This window comes from Theropithecus gelada, chromosome 1, assembly GCF_003255815.1.
Source record: "Theropithecus gelada isolate Dixy chromosome 1, Tgel_1.0, whole genome shotgun sequence".
NCBI classification, from domain to species: Eukaryota; Metazoa; Chordata; class Mammalia; order Primates; family Cercopithecidae; genus Theropithecus; species Theropithecus gelada.
Window position 1 is genome coordinate 55,688,485 of NC_037668.1, and position 19,111 is coordinate 55,707,595.

At 41.7% G+C, this 19,111-nt stretch overlaps 2 protein-coding genes across 2 annotated transcripts in view; both read right to left on the reverse strand.

Moving 5' to 3' along the window:
• The window catches only part of PTAFR (platelet activating factor receptor), a 64,397-nt gene extending 63,957 nt beyond the window's left edge, over positions 1-440 (reverse strand). Inside the window, exon 1 of the mRNA XM_025377974.1 lies at positions 348-440. The gene's annotated coding sequence lies outside the window, so the exon portion shown is untranslated. The remainder of the gene's footprint in view (positions 1-347) is intronic.
• DNAJC8 (DnaJ heat shock protein family (Hsp40) member C8) overlaps positions 1-19,111 on the reverse strand; it is a 36,156-nt gene that overhangs the window by 5,037 nt on the left and 12,008 nt on the right. The window contains exons 5-9 of the mRNA XM_025377980.1: positions 11,270-11,326; positions 6,915-6,981; positions 6,322-6,416; positions 4,661-4,732; positions 348-439 (exon numbers count right to left, since the gene is read on the reverse strand). Of these exons, the coding sequence (XP_025233765.1) occupies positions 348-439; positions 4,661-4,732; positions 6,322-6,416; positions 6,915-6,981; positions 11,270-11,326 (383 nt within the window). The remainder of the gene's footprint in view (positions 1-347; positions 440-4,660; positions 4,733-6,321; positions 6,417-6,914; positions 6,982-11,269; positions 11,327-19,111) is intronic.

A 19,111-nucleotide genomic window follows, 5' to 3' on the forward strand; every position in this document is an offset into this window, starting at 1 on the left:
AAAAAAAAAAAAAAAAAAAAAATACAAAAAAACTAGTCCTTGCTACTGTAGGGACTGCTACTCTGGAGGCTGAGGCAGGAGAATGGCGTGAACCCGGGAGGTGGAGCTTGCAGTGAGCCGAGATCGCGCCATTGCACTCCAGCCTGGGTGACAGAGCAAGACTCCATCTCAAAACAAAAAACAAAAAACAAAAAAAATAACAAAAGCTTGATTGTTTTTTGGTAACTATTTTTATAGTCTCTTAAATGATATGCCACATAATTCCTTCATTAGGAAAATCACCAAAGACCAATGTTAGTTAATCTAGGGATTTAAATATGGTTTAAAATGAATATACTGATATGTACCTTTCATGCATCTCTTTGGCTTCTCTCTCTTTCCTTTTAATTTCCAGCTCAGCAAAGAGTTTCATTGTCTGTTTATATACAGCTTGTTTGAACTACAAGAAAATCAAGAACAAAAGAAAATCAGAGTAAATATTTTTACCAGCAATTTGAACCATGTACTTTCACTTGGAGCCCAAGATAAAGCAGATTAAAACCTGGTACAGGTTGGGCACAGTGGCTCACACCCGTAATTCCAACACTTTGGGAGGCCAAGGGAGGACAATCGCTTGAGGCTAACAGCTTGACTAGCCTGGGCAACATAGTGAAACTCTATCGCTACAAAAAAAAAATTTATTTAAACTAGTGCGCAGGCCAGGAGTGGTGGCTCACACCTGTAATCCCAGCACTCTGGGAGGCCAAGGAGGGCAGATCACCTGAGGTCAAGAGTTCAAGACCAGCCTGGCCTGAACATGGAGAAACTCCGTCTCTACTAAAAATATAACAATTAGCCAGGCATGGTGGTGTGTGCCTGTAATCCCAACTACTCGGGAGACTTAGGCAGGAGAATCACTTGAACCTAGGAGGCGAAGGTTGCAGCGAGCCACGATCATGCCATTGCACTCCAGCCTGGGCAACAAGAGCGAAACTCCCATCTCAAAATCAAACAAAAATTAGCAGGGCATGGTGGTGCACATTTGTAGATCCAGCATTTCAACAGGGGGAGGCAGGAGGATCACTTAAGTCCTCGAGTCTGAGACCACCCTGAGCAACATAGTGAGATCCCATCTCTACAAAAAATATTAAAAATAAAACATTAACCAGGTATGGCTACACACACTTGTAGTCCCAGCTACTCAGGAGGCTGAGGTGGGAGGACTGCTTGAGCTCAGGAGGTCAAGGCTGTAGTGAGCCATGACTATGCCACTGCACTCCAGCCTGGACAACAGAGCAAGACTCTATCTCTTTAAAAAAAAAAAAAAAAAAAAAGTATATTACATAGTAGTCTTACAAAGATAGGAACAGAAGCTATTATTATTTATTATTATTGTTTTTGTCTCAATCTGTCACCCAGGCTAGAGTGCAGTGGTGTGATCATAGCTCACTACAGCCTCAAACTCCTAGGCTGAAAAGATCCTCCCACTTCAGCCCCCAAAGCACTCGGATTATAGGTATGTGCCACCAGAGGTTATTATTAGAATGTATAAGATCCACTAAGGTGGGAGGATCACTTGTGCCCAGGAGGTCGAGGCTGCAGTGAGTTAAGATCACGCCACTATACTCCAGCTGGGGTGACAAAGGGAGACCCTAGCTCTAAAAAAAATTACCAAAAAATAAATGAAGGTAAATGTCACACCAAGTTAATGAAATTACAATCCCCTCCCTACCAGTTTTTAATCCTTTATTTTCAAGAGTTCTTAAGAACAGAGCTTATGTTATTCTACCTTTAAATATTTTTCTCCAGATATAATGTATCTTAAATAGACATGTAAGTACAAAAGTAATCTGTCATGCAAATTGAATAGTGCCTAAATTCTAAAATCAGACACTGGAGCAAAGAGTGACATATGGAGAGAAAGGAAAATAAAGAAGTCCCTAAATTTCTGTGACTTTTCTTTTATCCTGTTACCTACTAGACACTGCTCACTAAAAGAAATGCTTCAAACTCCAGTCCCTAATAAAGACAAACATCAAAGATATAAAGGAGTCTGTAATGAATAGCTCAATATCTTTAAAAGCTCCAAACACTGGATAGACAGACACTGGTGATTTTATATTTTTTATATTTCTCTGCTTTTTCCAAATTTTCTATCATTAGCATGTGTTCTTTTATAATCAGGAAAAAAAAACAACTGAAGAAAGTTGGGCCAGGTGCGGTGGCCCACACCTGTAATCCCAGCAGTTTGGGAGGCCAAGGCGGGCAGATTACTTGAGGTGAGGAGTTTGAGATCAGCCTGAGCAACATGGTGACATCCCGTCTCTATTAAACATACAATAATTAGCCAGGCTTGATGGTTCGCATCTGTAATCCCAGCTACTCAGGAGGCTAAAGCAGGAGAATCACTTGAACCTGGGAGGCAGAGTTTGCAGTGAGCTGAGATCGCACCACTGCTCTCTAGCCTGGGCAACAGAGTAAGACCCTGTCTCAAATACATAAATAAATATATATTTATACATTTTAAGTTCAAATAAAATGTTTGTTGTTGTTGTTATTGTTTTGAGACGGAGTCTTGTTATGTTGCCAGGCTGGGGTGCAGTGGCACGATCTTGGCCCACTGCAACCTCTGCCTCCCGGGTTCAAGCGATTCTCCTGCCTCAGCCTCCCAAGTAGCTGGGATTACAGGCATGCACCACCATGCCCAGCTAATTTCTGTATTTTTAGTAGAGACGGGGTTTCATCATGTTGGCCAGGATGGTCTCGATCTCCTGACCTCGTGATCCGCCCGCCTCAGCCTCCCAAAGTGCTGGGCTCACAGGCGTGAGCCACTGCACCCAGCCAAATAAAATGTTTTTTAAAAAAATAAAAATGAGGCCGGGCACGGTGGCTCAAGCCTGTAATCCCAGCACTTTGGGGGGCCGAGACGGGCGGATCACGAGGTCAGGAGATCGAGACCATCCTGGCTAACACAGTGAAACCCCGTCTCTACTAAAAAATACAAAAAACTAGCCGGGCGAGGTGGCGGGCGCCTGTAGTCCCAGCTACTCGGGAGGCTGAGGCAGGAGAATGGCGTAAACCTGGGAGGCGGAGCTTGCAGTGAGCTGAGATCCAGCCACTGCACTCCAGCCTGGGCAACAGAGCGAGACTCCGTCTCAAAAAAAAAAATTAAAATAAAAATAAAAATGAGGCCAGGCACGGTGGCTCACACCTGTAATATCAGCACTTTGGGAGGCCGAGGCAGGTGGATCACCCAAGGTCAGAAGTTCAAGACCAGCCTGGCCAACATGATGAAACCCTGTCTCTACTAAAAATATAAAAAAATTAGCCAGAGGCTGGGCGTGGTGGCTCATGACTGTAGCCTGTAATCCCAGCACTTTGGGAAGCCGAGGCAGGCAGATCATCTGAGGTCGGGAGTTTGAGACCAGCCTGAAAAACATGGAGAAACCCCGTCTCTACTAAAAATTAGCCGGGCATGGTGGTGCATGCCAGTAATCCCAGCTACTTGGGAGGCTGAGGCAGGAGAATTGCTTGAACCCAGGAGACGGAGGTTGCAGTGAGTCGAGATCACGCCATTGCACTCCAGCCTGGGCAACAAGAGTGTAACTCCCTCTCAAAAAATTAATTAATTAGGCCGGGTGCGGTGGCTCACGCCTGTAATCCCAGCACTTTGGGAGGCCGAGGCGGGCGGATCACAAGGTCAGGAGATCAAGACCATGGTGAAACCCCGTCTCTACTAAAAATACAAAAAATGAGCCGGGCGCGGTGGCGGGCGCCTGTAGTTCCAGCTACTCGGGAGGCTGAGGGAGGAGAATGGCGTGAACCCAGGAGGCAGAGCTTGCAGTGAGCCAGGATCGCGCCACTGCACTCCAGCTTGGGCGACAGAGCGAGACTCCGTCTCAAAAAAAAAAAAAAAAAAAAAAAAAATTAATTAATTAATTAATTAAAATTAAAATTAAAAATATGTGACAGCTAGGGACAGTAGATCACATTTGTAATCCTAGCACTTTGGGAGGCCAAGGCGGACAGATCACCTGAGGTCAGGAGTTTGAGACCAACATGGAGAAACCCCGTCTCTACTAAAAATACAAAATTGGTTGGGCGTGGTGGTGCATGCCTGTAATCCCAATTACTCGGGATGCTGAGGCAGAATCACTTGAACCCAGGAGGCAGAGGTTGCGGTGAGCCGAGATCATACCATTGCACTCTAGCCTGGGCAACAAGAGTAAAAGTTCATCTCAAAAAATAAAAAATAAAACAATAAGGCCGGGCGTGGTGGCTCATGCCTGTAATCCCAACACTTTGGGAGGCAGAGGCGGGCAGATAACCTGAGGTCAGGAGTTTGAGACCAGCCTGACCAATATGATGAAACCTCGTCTCTACTAAAAATACAAAAATTAGCCGGGCGTGGGGGCATGCACCTATAATCCTAGGTACTTGAGAGGCTGAAACAGGAGAATTGCTTGAACCTGGGAGGCAGAGGTTGCAGTGAGCTGAGATTGCGCCATTGCACTCCAGCCTGGCAACAAGAGTGAAACTCAGTCTCAAAAATAATAAATAAATAAATAAATAAATGTGAAATAGCATATAGTCATCATTCTTTTGGCTTCTGTCTCTGTAACTCACCAATTCGTAGACTCAGTCACACAAGATACAGTGGCGTTTCCCATATTTAACTCACCAGTTCAGGATCATCCTCCTCTACAATTGTAGGTTTTCCTTCCTTCTTTAACTGTTTTTTTCGCTCTTTCACCTAAAAAGAATTTTTTTTCATCAAAAGACGAGCACCTGTGCTTTGAGAATATCCACTGAGCTGTACACATACAATATATGTAACTTTCTGTAGGCACAGGTATAGCAAAAAGTTTCCATTAAAAAAAACATGAGCCCCTCCCCTCCCTCCTCAAAAGAACAATGGAATCAAGGACAATTAGGAACCACAAGTCCGTTTTCTAATCTCATCTAAAATCCAATCTACCAGGAAGAACGAAAGATGAAAGGGGACCAACGGGAGGTTGTCCCCAACTCATCAGATCCAAAACGTTTTTGATGAAATAAACAGACTACTAATTTACCTTTCTTGGCTTGTGGTTATGTGTTTAGAGCAAAGAAAATATATTTGTCAAGTTTTAGAAGAAGCTACAGAATTTGTGGCATTATGTCCAAGTAGTTTTTCTGGCATTTCTATAACTACATTCTTGATCATTTTCACCATGGAACCTCCCTAAACCACACATCATATTAACTGATACTTTTATCACTTTGGTCACTACTGAGATTAAAAAAAAAAAAAAAAAATTAAATATACCCATTCATACAAGAATGACACTACTCCATGAACTATTATACCAGTCTATTATACCAGCAAAAGCCAAGTGCCCTCTAAGCTCAGAAAGGCCCTACTGCCACCCTGTGGTCAGGAAGCCTAAGGATGACATTCTTACAGGTAAAAGATATAGGAAGGGTAACTACCACAATGATTTAAGGAGAAACTGTCAGGAACTTTTCCTATTTCTACAAGGATAGGGCCTACAAGTGCCATTTCCAACACATGACCGGCAGGACGTAGTTATGGGCCCTTTGTCTCCTCTTCTTATCCATTTTCCTCACCTAAACTGGATTCATTACTATGGTTATAAAGTTCGGTTTCACATTTCAAAGCTCTTCAATGTGAAAAGTCATATCCAATCACAATTGAAACAGCTCTTATAAATGGCCTCAAGATTCTTGCCCCAGCAAGTAAAAAGTTAAAAGACCTTTCTTACCTCAGGAAAGCCATACTGACATTTCCCATCACATGGGAGATTTATGTAGGCCCTCAAGAGCAAACAAAAATAACACCAGCTACAACTCAGTTTCCTTCAATTGAGTTCTTCCCAACTCTGTTATTAAGATGGGCATAAACCTCCTCATATTTTAAAAAAAGTTTACCCCTATCCTCTTGCTAGCCTTAGACAAGCCTTGTTCCAAACCCTTCACCAGGGACAAGAATAAAAATCAAGAGTCAAGGGTCACAGGCTGCTCCATATTTCTACTCTAAGAATGGAGTAAGTGGCAATATGCAATGAGAGGGAGAGAACGACCCTTTCTCCCCAACACAGGACTGGCAGAGAAACAGGTAGGAGCAGTGTCCTAGCTACTCCTCATCTGAGTTCTTCTCTTAGGGGTGAATTACAGCTTCAGGCACACACTATTCATGACCACCACAGCAAAGTGGTGGAGAGCACATAAGCATCCACAAGTTGTGCCAGTAGGCATTACTATGTTAATATGTACCCTCCTACAAGGTGCCCAAGGCTTGCTGATACTTCCTGTAAACACAGCAGCACTATAAATACTTACAGTGTGTTCCACGTATTCTTTTCCTGCCTGAATTACATCCAGGGCCCTCTTCTTTTGCTCCTGATCCAGTAGCAACTTGTAAGCTTTGTCCACAGCTAATGCAAAACATTGAAATTAACTGTTTCTGCAAACACCCTCTGAAAGTCTGAACTATACTCAGGCAGTGTAAATGGACTTGTGCTGTCTAAAGCATTCCCTACTTTAATTATTTACTATTGTTAAACTAATTTAAAAAAAAAACATTCAACTATAGCAATGACTTTCCTTGAGAGCCTTGGAAAAAATTAAATATGTACTCAAGGCACCACATCTGGATTTAATTCAGTGATAAAATTCTTTATGTTCAAAGAAAAAAAATGATCCTAGGCAATAACAGTCTTTGTTGGCATATAAAAGTTTTAACAAAGCAAAATTAAGGTTTACTTCTTAAACAAAACATTCTGCTTTGAAATGGCAACTGCTCTACTGAAAACCACAGCTTCTTGGTGACCAGAAGACAAAACTACAACAGTCTCTGCTTGATCTAGGACAAGGAATAGTTAGGCCCTGCCATTCACAATCTAATACTCAGAAGCAGGTAAATTTACAAATACCTTCAAAAGCCTTTTGTGCTCTGTCAGCATCATCTTGATTTTTGTCAGGATGCACCAAGATGGATAACTACAATAAGAGAAAAGTTGGGGTTGTCAATAAGAGAAACATTTACTAACTTTCAGCCTGCCCTGTCTCATTACAACCAAAAGCTCTAAGGTCCTATGGCAAAAAGAGACTCTTAGCAAGAAGCATTTTAAAAAATTAACAAATCTCTTTAAATGCCCAGAAATATTGATCTTTAACAAAATTCAAGCACCAAAAGGTAAAGGTACAACTAGGAAACATCTCCGGTTTTAATCACAAAGTTGAGAACAAACGTGCCAGGCACAGAGGCTCACGCCTGTCATCCCACCACTTTGGGAGGCTGAGGTGAGAGGATTACTTAAGTCCAGGACCTCGAGACCAGTCTGAGCAACATAGCAAGACGCTACCTCTACAAAAAAAATTTTTTTTAATTAGTCAGACGTGGTCGTGGTCGCCTGTAGTCCCAGCTATTTAGAGGCTAACGTGGGAGAATCACTTCAGCCTGGAAGGTTGAGATTGTGCCACTGCGCTCCAGCCTGGGCAACAAAGTGAGACCCTGTCTCCAGGAAAAAAAACAAAAACAAATGGAAGCCTAGCACTATGAAGATGTTGTAATAATTTGGGGGAGGAGGGAGACTGAAAAGTATCAAGTTCCTATTATGTTCCTTATGCAGGTTGAGCACTCAAAATCCAAAATGCTCAAAAATCTGAAACTTTTTGAGTGCTGACATATGATGCTCCAAGGAAACGCTCATTGGAACATTTTGAATTTTTGGATTAGGGATGCTCGACCATTATGCATTCTGCAAATATTCCAAAATCTGAAAAAAATTGAAATCTGAAATACTTCTAGTCTCAAGCATTTCAGATAAAGGATACTCAACCTGTACTGAGCACTAAGGTGGCTAAAGTAGGTATGAGACATCATCTCTCTCCTAAAAGAACTTCTAATCTAAAGCAGTTTCTCATTCTGGCTGTGTTCCAACCCTGTGAAGGTTCTGAAAAAAAAATAGCATTCTAATTTCCACACTCAGACCTTCTGAGTCAGTCTTTGGCATCTGCACTTTGTAAACCTCTATTAGACTGGGTTTCAGATGATCGGAGGGAATTAGCCCTTATTTTGTTAGGTGGGATAAGTGGCTATCAAGAAAATGTCCTTTATTTGGGAAGGGTACGTGCTGAAGTATTTAGGGGTAAAGCCTCATGGCTTATTGCAATTTACTTTACAATAATCCAGCCAAAAATATATAGTTAAATATATAGTCAATGTCAGCCAGGAGTGGTGGCTCCCACCTGTAATCCCAGCACTTTGGGAGGGTGAGGCTGGCAGATCACTTGAGGTCAGGAGTTCAAGACCAGCCTGGCCAACACGGTGAAACCCCCATCTCTACTAAAAATACAAAAATTAGGCAGTCACGGTGGCACACATCTATAATACCAGCTACTCAGGAGGCTGAGGCAGGAGAATCACTTGAACTCGGGAGGTGAAGGCTGCAGTGAGCCGAGATCGCAACACTGTACTGCAACCTGGGTGACAGAGCCAGACTCTGTCTCAATAAATAAATAAATAAATAAATACTACATGTATTTTAATGAAATTAATTGTTCAATATAGATGGTGGATATATGAATATTCATTGTTCCATTCTTTTTTTTTTTTTGAGACAGAGTTTTGCTCTATCATCCAGGCTAGAGTGCAATGGTGCTATCCCAGCTCACTGCAGCCTCAGTCTCCTGGACTCAAGTGATCCTCCCACCTCAGCCTTCCGAGTAGCTGGGACTACAGGCACGCATCATCACGCCCGGCTAATATTTGGTTTTTGTTGTTGTTGTTTCCGGTTTTTTGTAGAGACGGGGTTTCACCATATTGCCCACACTGGTCACGAACTCCTGAGCTCAAGTAATCTGCCCGCCTCAACGTCCCAAAGTGCCAGGATTACAGGCATGAGCCACTGTGCTAGTCCATTCTTTTTTCTACATAAAATTTTTATAATAAACCAGCTAAAAAAAAAAAAAGAACTTCCATAGGTAATTCAGATACTCACACTTAAAAACCATGACATACTGTCACTGACAGAAACCAACTAGTTGGAACCCAGGGACCTATGTTGGGGAATGACAACAATGGGAATCTAACGCTACGTTCAGCATTACTGGAACCATTATGCTGGGTTCTAATTCCAACTTCAATCACCTACTAGCTATGAAACCTCGAGCAACTCACTTAACCTATCTCTACCTCAGCTTCCTGCTCTGTAAATGAGATAATACTAGGTACCTATATCTAATTGGGCTGTTATAAGAATGAAACAAACCATGCAAGTAAAGAAATTAGCAGACTAACACATGCTGACAATAGTTAGCATATAGTGAGGATACATTACGTACCAAGACTTACTCTAAATACCTTCTGTGTAATACATCATTTAAATCCTTACAACAAACTCATGGGATAGACACCATAATTACATTTTACAAACGGGGTAACAGACACGGAAAGGTTGAATGTAACTTGCTCAAGTTTACACTGCTTGTTAAGTGGTACAGTAAAGATTTAAACTAGTTATATAGCTCCAATATGCACACTCTTAACTATCAGTCCATATTAATGATTTATTAAGAGTTCTTAACTCTTATTAAGTTCTTTATGTAGCTACATAAAAAGTTGTTTTGACTGTGAACTTAAATGCTTACTAATATGGGAATCATTAGTAATGATTATATTAGAAAATTTGAAATTTTAGAAAAAGGAAAAAAGCTAAATATAAGTATAGAGTAGAGAGCTTAGGAAGGAAAAAAAGCTATAAAGTTATATAATGGGATATGATTATATAGACCAAGATAAAAAACATCTTGGCTTAACTGCAGATCAGAAAATGACTATGAGTCAGCAATATGGGGAAAATTACTGTACTAAAGAAACAAGCACACCACTGGATATTAACAAGTATCTCATGCAGAAGCTGAAAATTACATTCAGCTCTGGTCAGACCCTATTAAAATATGAAGTACATAAGAATATAAAGAAGCTAAGGAAAGTTTTTTAAGAAGACATGGAATATACAGAAAATCCAATTTGCAAAGACAAATTATAGGGACTATGATTACTAAACTCATAGAAAAAAAGGCAGCCAGGTGCGGTGGCTCATACCTGTAATCACGGCACTTTGAGAGGCCGAGGCCAGTGGATCGCTTGAGCCCAGAATTGAGACCAGCCTGGGCAAGAGGGCGAAACTCTGTCTCTACAAAAAACACAAAAATTAGCTGGGCATGGTGATGCACACCTGTAGTCCCAGCTACTAGGGAGGTTGAGGAGGGAGGATTGCTTGAACTCAGGAGGCAGAAGTTGCAGTAAGCCTAGATCACACCACTGCACTCCAGCCTAGGTGACAGAGTGAGACCATGTCTCAAATAATAATAATAATAATTTTAAGAAAAAAAGGCTGGGGGAGGGTTACTCAGCTGTCAAAACTGGAAGGATTTTTTTTAAGTTTATTTTAAAACTTTGTAGTTCCAGTTATTAAATATAAGAAGGGGCAAGAATCAGAAGGTATAGATCTCCTTTCCTGGATAACTTTCAAAAAGCACTCTTTATATTATACCAGTTAACTCTTGGGTATTCATTTAAGTTGGCAAAAGATAAAATTACAGACGGGTGCAGTGACTCACACCTGTAATCCCAGCATTTTGCCGTGAGGCAGGCAGATCACTTGAGGTCAGGAGTTCAAGACCAGCCTGGCCAACATGGGGAAACCCTGTCTCTACCAAAAACACAAAAATTAGCCGGGTGTGGTGGCACGCACTTGTAATCCCAGCTACTTGGGAGGCTGAGGCAGGAGAATCGCTTGAACCCAGGAGGTGGAGGTTGCAGTGACCCGAGATCACGCCACTACACTCTAGCATGGGTGACAGAGCAAGACTCTGTCTTGAAAAATAAGAATAAAAATAAAAGATAAAATTACAGATGAATGGGGTCTTAAAGATAAAAATGTGCTATGAATCATTTGACATGTTCCCTCCTAGAAGACAGATGGTTTGGTAGTTGTAACTCCATGCAAGCTCTATTATTCTCCTTTATACTTATCCCTCTTAATTAAGGAGCTGCAGAGATCCTATTTGGATATAAAATTCATTCTATTCATAGGTAAGCTATGGTCATTAATTTAAGGTTTTATATATTATTATGAGCTCTTTTTACAAAACGGTTACACAGCCTTAAAAAAAAAGTTAAATTTTGGCCCAAACATATCAAGTCAATAATAGCAAGTGGTAAAAGAATCATGTCCTTCATACATTTTCAAAAAGTTCAAACAGGGAAATAGTACTGTACCTGCCGAAACCTCTTTTTTATTTCCTCATCTGTAACTTCAGGATCTATCTGAAGAACCTGGAAGTATCAAAATCAAAACCACAAAAAAGGTGAAAATAAATTACATGTATATTTAAGAGGTGCTCAGTAATTATATATATTATAATCAGCATCTAGACTAGTACCTCATGTTCCAGAACACAGGTTGGCACACAGTTCTAGAAATTGCTAAAGAAATATGAATGATCAAATCAACAGAATAACAATTATATTGTCTTATGGTTCTCAATTAACATAACGCTTATTTTCTCTTCATCAGAAAAATAATAATTTATTTTATACCCAGAGACATTTCTACATGAGAAAATTTTGCATTTCTCCTCCATTCATTAAAAAAGTTTAACTCCTCCCTCCCTTTATTTTTGCAAATGTCGAGAAACCATTATAACTCAAAAAGAAAAAAATTAGGCCAATGGACACTTTATAATTTACAAGGCCCAATGATTCTCAATCAGAGAATCATTGGGCCTTGAATATTGAATCACCTGTGGAACCTGTGCACCATGGCTGGCCCACTCTAGGAAAGTCTGATTCCAACCCCTAGGCATTTGAGACAAGCCTGGCCAACATGGAGAAACCCCATCTGTGCTAAAAACACAAAATTAGCCAGGCATGGTGGCGCAAGAAAATGAAAAGTCTGATTCCAATAGAGCAAGGATAGAGTCAATAGCCGGAACAACTCTTTTTTTTTTTTTTTTTTTTTTTTTTTTTTTGAGACAGTCTCACTCTTATTGCCCAGGCTGGAGTGCAATGGCGCGATCTCAGCTCACCGCAACCTCCACCTCCCGGGTTCAAGCGATTCTCCTGCGTCAGCCTCCCAAGCAGCTGGGATTACAGGCATGCGCCACCACGCCTGGCTAATTTTTTGTATTTTTAGTAGAGATGGGGTTTCTCCATGTTGGTCAGGCTGGTCTCAAACTCCCAACCTCTGGTGATCTGCCCACCTCGGCCTTCCAGAGTGCTGGGATTACAAGCATAAGCCATTGCAATGACAATTGTTTTTTGTTGTTGTTGTTGCTGTTGTTTTTAAAACAGAGTTTTGTGCTTGTTGCCCTGGAGGGCAATACCGCAACCTCCTCCTCCCAGGTTCAAGAGATTCTCCTGCCTCAGCCTCCCGAGTAGCTGGGATTACAGGCATGCGCCACCAAGCCCGGCTAATTTTGTATTTTTAGTAGAGACGGGGTTTCTCCATGTTGTCAGGCTGGTCTCGAATTCCCGACTTCAGGTGATCCGCCCACCTTGGCCTCCCAAAGTACTGGGATTACAGGCGTGAGCCACCACACCTGGCCTTAAGCAACATTTCTTTAAACAAATAATTTTTTTTTTTTTTTTTTGAGACAATTCACTTCGTTGCCCAGGCTAGAGTGCAGTGGCATAATCATAGGTCACTGCAGTCTCGAGCTCTGGGGCTCAAGTGGGCCTCTGGTCTCAGCCTCTTGAGCAACTAGGACTGTAAGCGCATGGAGCACACAACCATGCCCGGTGACTTTTTAAAACTTTTTTAGAGATGGGGTCTCCCTGGCCAGGTGCAGTGGCTCACGCCTGTAATCCCAGTACTTTGGGAGGCCAAGGCAGGGAGACCACTTGAGGCTAGGCGTTTGAGACCAGCCTGGCCAACATGCAGAAACCCCTCTCCACTAAAAATACAAAATTAGCCAGGCATGGTGGCGCAAGAAAATGAAAATTTTCAAGTCAGTGAGCCCCACTCTCACACCTTCCCAAGGGAGAAAGGAATTGAGAAAGTCACTCAATAGGAACAGCCAAGTCCCATAAGATTTACTGACGAGGGGTGGTAACTGTTCATACAAAAATATTCATAGGAAAGCCACTAGTTCTGAGGAAAAGGAATCTCTAGGGGCAAACCAAAGTCCAACAAATCCCAGAAGGCACCCAAAATAAATGAAAAAGAACAGATATTGTCCCACCCTCACAAAGAAAGCCTCTAATAAGGTTATAGCTTACAACTAATCATGCCAAATGTAATTCATAAACCCTGATCGATTTCTTTTTTAAAAATAAATTTTGCTGTGTGTATTTGGGGATTACAACATGATGTTATGGGATATATACAGATAGTAAAATGGTTACAGTGGTTCTTGAGTTTTAAAAAAAAAAAACCTAAAATAGCCATCAAGGAGATTTTGAGGACAGCTGGGCCCATTTGCATGTGGACTGTATACTGGATAATGTTACTTAATGTTGTTTTCCTATGGCTAAAGTTTCCTAAGCTCTAACTTTATTAGAGACTTTTTTTGTGAAGATGGGATGATTTCTATTTTTTTTTTTTTTTTTTTTTTGAGATGGAGTTTCGCTCTTGTTGCCCGGGCAGGAGGGCAATGGTATGATCTCGGCTCACTGTAACCTCCACCTCCCAGGTTCAAGTGATTCTCCTGCTTCAGCTTCCCGAGTAGCTGGGATTACAGGCATGCGCCACCATGCCTGGCTAATTTTGTATTTTTAGTAGAGACGAGTTTCTCCATGTTGTCAGGCTGGTCTCGAATTCCCGACTTCAGGTGATCCACCCGCCTCGGCCTCCCAAAGTACTGGGATTACAGGTGTGAGCCACCACACCTGGCCTTAAGCAACATTTCTTTAAACAAATAATTTTTTTTTTTTTTTTTGAGACAGTTCACTTCGTTGCCCAGACTAGAGTGCAGTGGCATAATCATAGGTCACTGCAGTCTCGAGCTCTGGGGCTCAAGTGGGCCTCTGGTCTCAGCCTCTTGAGCAACTAGGACTGTAAGCGCGTGGAGCACACAACCATGCCCGGTGACTTTTTAAAACTTTTTTAGAGATGGGGTCTCCCTGGCCAGGTGCAGTGGCTCACGCCTGTAATCCCAGTACTTTGGGAGGCCAAGGCAGGGAGACTACTTGAGGCTAGGCGTTTGAGACCAGCCTGGCCAACATGCAGAAACCCCTCTCTACTAAAAATACAAAATTAGCCAGGCATGGTGGCGCAAGAAAATGAAAATTTTCAAGTCAGTGAGCCCCACTCTCACACCTTCCCAAGGGAGAAAGGAATTGGGAAAGTCACTCAATAGGAAAAGCCAAGTCCCATAAGATTTACAGACGAGGGGTGGTGACTGTTCATACAAAAATATTCATAGGAAAGCCACTAGTTCTGAGGAAAAGGAATCTCTAGGGGCAAACCAAAGTCCAACGAATCCCAGAAGGCGCCCAAAATAAATGAAAAAAAACAGAATTTGTCCCACCCTCACAAAGAAAGCCTCTGATAAGGCTATAGCTTACAACTAACCACGCCAAATGTAATACATAAACGCTGACTGATTTCTTTTTTAAAAATAAATTTTGCTGTATTTGGGGATTACAACATGATGTTATGGGATATATACAGATAGTAAAATGGTTATAGTGGTTCTTGAGTTTAAAAAAAAAAACTAAAATAGTGATAAAGGAGATTTTGGGGACAGCTGGGCCCATCTGCATGTCGACTGTATGCTGGATAAAGTTACTTAATGTTGTTTTCCTATGGCTAAAATTTCCTAAGCTCTAATTTTATTAGAGGCTTTTTTTGTGAAGGTGGGACGATTTCTATTTTTTTTTTTGGAGACAGAGTCTTGTTCTGTCAAGTGCAGTGGAGCAATCTTGGCTCACTGCAACCTCCGCCTCCTGGGTTCAAGCAATTCTCCTGCCTCAGCCTCCCGAGTAGCTGGGACTCCAGGCGCGTGCCACCACATCCAGCTAATTTTTTGTATTTTAGTACAGATGGGGTTTTACCATGTTGGCCAGGCTGGTCTCAAACTCCTGAACTCAGGCAATCTGCCCACTTCAGCTTCCCAAAGTGCTAGGATTACAGGCGTGAGCCACTGTACCCAGCCTTTCTATTTTTCTTAGTGTGATCTTCCAATACATGATAGTGGTGTTGCGGTTACGTGGAAGTGTTCTTGTTTCAAGGAGATGCACGCTAAAGTATTTAGAGGCATTAACTGTTAACATCTGGAGCTTACTTTCACCACATGATTGGGCAAAAAAGAAGACAGTATATATACCTACATACACATACAAACACACACTCCAAAAGTTACTTTTCCAAGAGTTATATCAGAACGAATATTCACTGAGTGCCTTCAAAGCCAATCCAACTCCTCTTTTGTCTTTAAGAGTTGGAGGTGTCACATGTGGCACAGTGAAGACAATGAACTTTTACCTGTGGCTGGTCCTCTTTGAAGCCAGCTTTATACATTCAGTACCAACTTTTAGACCACAAAAAGTTTCTAACATAGCTAGATACTGTGCTCACTACTTTTCTTAGTCTGTTTTGTGTTGCCAGAACAGAATACCATAGACTGGGCAGTTTATAAAGAAAAGAAATGTATTTCTTATACTTCTGTAGGCTGGGAAGTTCAAGGTTGAGGGGCCGTCATCAGGAAAGGGAAAGAGGGGGCTAAACTCAAATATATAACAAGTCCATTCTTGAGATAACTAATCCACTCCCAAGCTGAGAACATTAATCCATTTGTGAGGGCAGAGTCCCTGTGATCTAATCACCTCTTATTAGGCCCCACCCCACAAAGCTGCTGTACTGGGATTAAGTTTCTAACACATGAATCTGGGGGACACATTCTAACCATAGCTCTACTGTCCTCACAGAATTTAAGAATTACTGTTCTCACAGTAGATAAGGGAGAGACAAGTAATAAGTATTTCTGACAAAAATGATAAATGCCTTATTACCAACATGGCTGCAAGCACACAGGTCTGTTCAGATTCTTGGAAGGTTTTTCTGAACACCTGTTGTGTCTCAGGCTTTGAGGATATGGAGGGAGAGACCTATAGTCTTGAACCTCAGGGAGCTAATTGATCATCACACAGAAACAAAAATGCTTAACTGTTGCATTCAGGTAAGTTCCCGAACTCAAAATATAACAGCAGTCTCCTTTAGGATCTTCTGCTTGAAAAAGGAATCCAGTATTAGGTCACACCTGAACTCTCTGACCTATTAAAAATGTGCCAGTTCCAGAGTCCTGTGAGATAAGCACCTTTCCTTCCAAGGTGCTGAACAAAACAAACAGGAAAAGACTACAGTGCTCGCCTGACAGGGCCTTACAAGTTAAATCAAAAGAAGAGGCCAGGCACGGTGGCTCATGCCTGTAATCCCAGCGCTTTGGGAGGCCAAGGCTAGAAGATCACTTGAGGTCAGGAGTTTGAGACAAGCCTGGCCAACAGGGCGAAACCTCGTCTCTACTAAAAATACAAAAAAAAAAATTAGCCAGGCATGGTGGCAGGTGCCTGTAATCCCAGCTACTTGGGAGGCTGAGTCAGGAGAATCACTGGAACCAGGGAGGCAGAGGTTGCAGTGAGCCAATATCCTGCCACTGCGCTCCAGTCTGGGCAACAGAGTGAGACTCTGTCTCAGAACAAACAAACAAACAAACCAAAGAGCCAAACACAGTGGCTCACACCTTTAATCCCAATATTTTGAAAAACTGAGGTGGGAGGATCAATTGAGCCCAGAGCCCAGGAGTTCGGGGTTGCAGTGAGCTATGCAGTGAGCTGAGCAACAGAGAGGCTCTGAAAAATACCTTTTTGGGACAATTAGTATAATCTGAATGGGGTCTGATGATTATATAGTAACAATGTATTCAGAGAGGCCCTGAGAAAGATTTTTTTGGGACAATTAGTAAAATTTGAATGGGATCTGATGATTTACAAAGTAACAATGTTTCAATGTTCATTTACTGATTTTGATAGTTTACATTGTGGTTCAGTAAGAGGATAGTTGTAGAAAAATCACATTAAAGTATATCAGGGTGATGGATCATCATTCTAACAATTTATTCTCAAAGAGTTCAAGGAAAAGTCTTCATATTGTATTTGAAATCTTTGTTAATCTGAGACTGTTTCAAAATGAAAAAATTCTTGAAAAATTACTCTTCAAAAAACAGAAAATCTATGAACCTTGAAAATATCATGCTAAGTGAAATAGGCCAGATACAAAGTAACAAATATAGTATGATTCCACTTACATGGGTTTCCTAGAAGAGACAAATTCACAGACAAAGTAGATAGAGTAGAGGTTACCAGGGGTCAGGGAGAAAATGAGGACTTACTGTTTAGCAGATACAAAGTTTCTAGATGGGGTGACGAAAAATTTCTGAATATGAACAGTGGTGATGGTTACACAACACTGTGAATGTACTTAATGCCACTAAATTGTAAAACTCAAAATAATTTAAATGGTAATTTTTTTTTTTTTTGGAGACAGTATTGTTCTGTCGCCCAGGTTGGAAGTGCAGTAGCGCAATCTCGGCTCACTGCAACCTCCACCTCCTGGGTTTAAGTGATTCTTGGGCCTTAGCCTCCCAAGTAGCTGAGATTACAAGCATGCACCACCATGCCCAGCTAATTTTTGTATTATTTTTGTAGAGACGGGGTTCCGCCATGTTGGCCAGGCTGGTCTTGAACTCCTGGCCTCCAATGATCCTCCCACCTCGGCCTCCCAAAATGCTGAGATTACAGGCATAAGCCACCACACCTGGCTAAAATGGCAAATTTTATGTTATGTATATTTTTCCACAATAAAAAAAAGTGAGGGGAGTTTTTTCTAAGTGCCCAATAAGTGTTGTTTCTATTATTTAACAGATACAAAAATATTCGCTTCAAAATTATTTGTAAATGTGAACAATTAAAAAGTAGTTTAGGGAGTCTCTCTAAACCTATTCTGGTTCAGAGGGCTGCCTGTTAAAAAAATTTTTTAAAGAGCCAGGTGTGATGGCTCACGCCTGTAATTGCAGCACTTTGGGAGCCGAGGTAGACAGATCACAAGGTCAGGAGTTTGAGAAAAGCCTGGCCAATATGGTGAAACTCCATCTCTACTAAAAATACAAAAATTAGCCAGGCGTGGTGGCACATGCCTGTAGTCCCAGCTACTCGGGAGGCTGAGGCAGGAGAATCGCTTGAACCCAGGAGGCGGAGGTTGCAGTGAGCCGAGATTACGCCACTGCACTCCAGCCTTGGCAACAGAGTGAGACGCCATCTCAAAAAAAAAAAAAATCTAGAAAGAAATAAACTAGCTGAACTATTCCACAATAAAGAAATGATTAAATAAATTATACAGAATTTTTTTTTACCCCCCAGGCTATTATTTTATAACCAGTTCATAAATAGTTTCTTGGGGGATGATATATTACTTACACATCTACCATGTAGTAAAAATGTATGTATATGTGTGTGTATCCAACTACTTCATCGGAGTGATTCCTGTGGTTTGGAATTGCTGGGGCCAAGTTTATGCAAAAATCTACATTTTTTTTTTTTTTTTTTTTTTTTTTTTTGAGACGGAGTCTCGCTCTGTCGCCCAGGCTGGAGTACAGTGGCCGGATCTCAGCTCACTGCAAGCTCCGCCTCCCGGGTTTATGCCATTCTCCTGCCTCAGCCTCCCGAGTAGCCGGGACTACAGGCGCCCGCCACCTCGCCCGGCTAGTTTTTTGTATTTTTTAGTAGAGACGGGGTTTCACCGTGTTAGCCAGGATGGTCTCGATCTCCTGACCTCGTGATCCGCCCGTCTCGGCCTCCCAAAGTGCTGGGATTACAGGCTTGAGCCACCGCGCCCGGCCAAATCTACATTTTTGAGTAAACTCCTCATGACTAGAGTAAGTTTCCTGAGTATCTGAGAACTCTTCATTTCCTAAAGTTGTACAAACATCAGATATCAATATTGGTAAGCACTGATAATGTAATTTATAATGAAATTGCCTTCTCAACTATTAGTATTAACTATACGTCATCTTCATATAGCCTTATAACTCATTTGTGCTATTCCATTTTCCTCTGTTCCTTTTA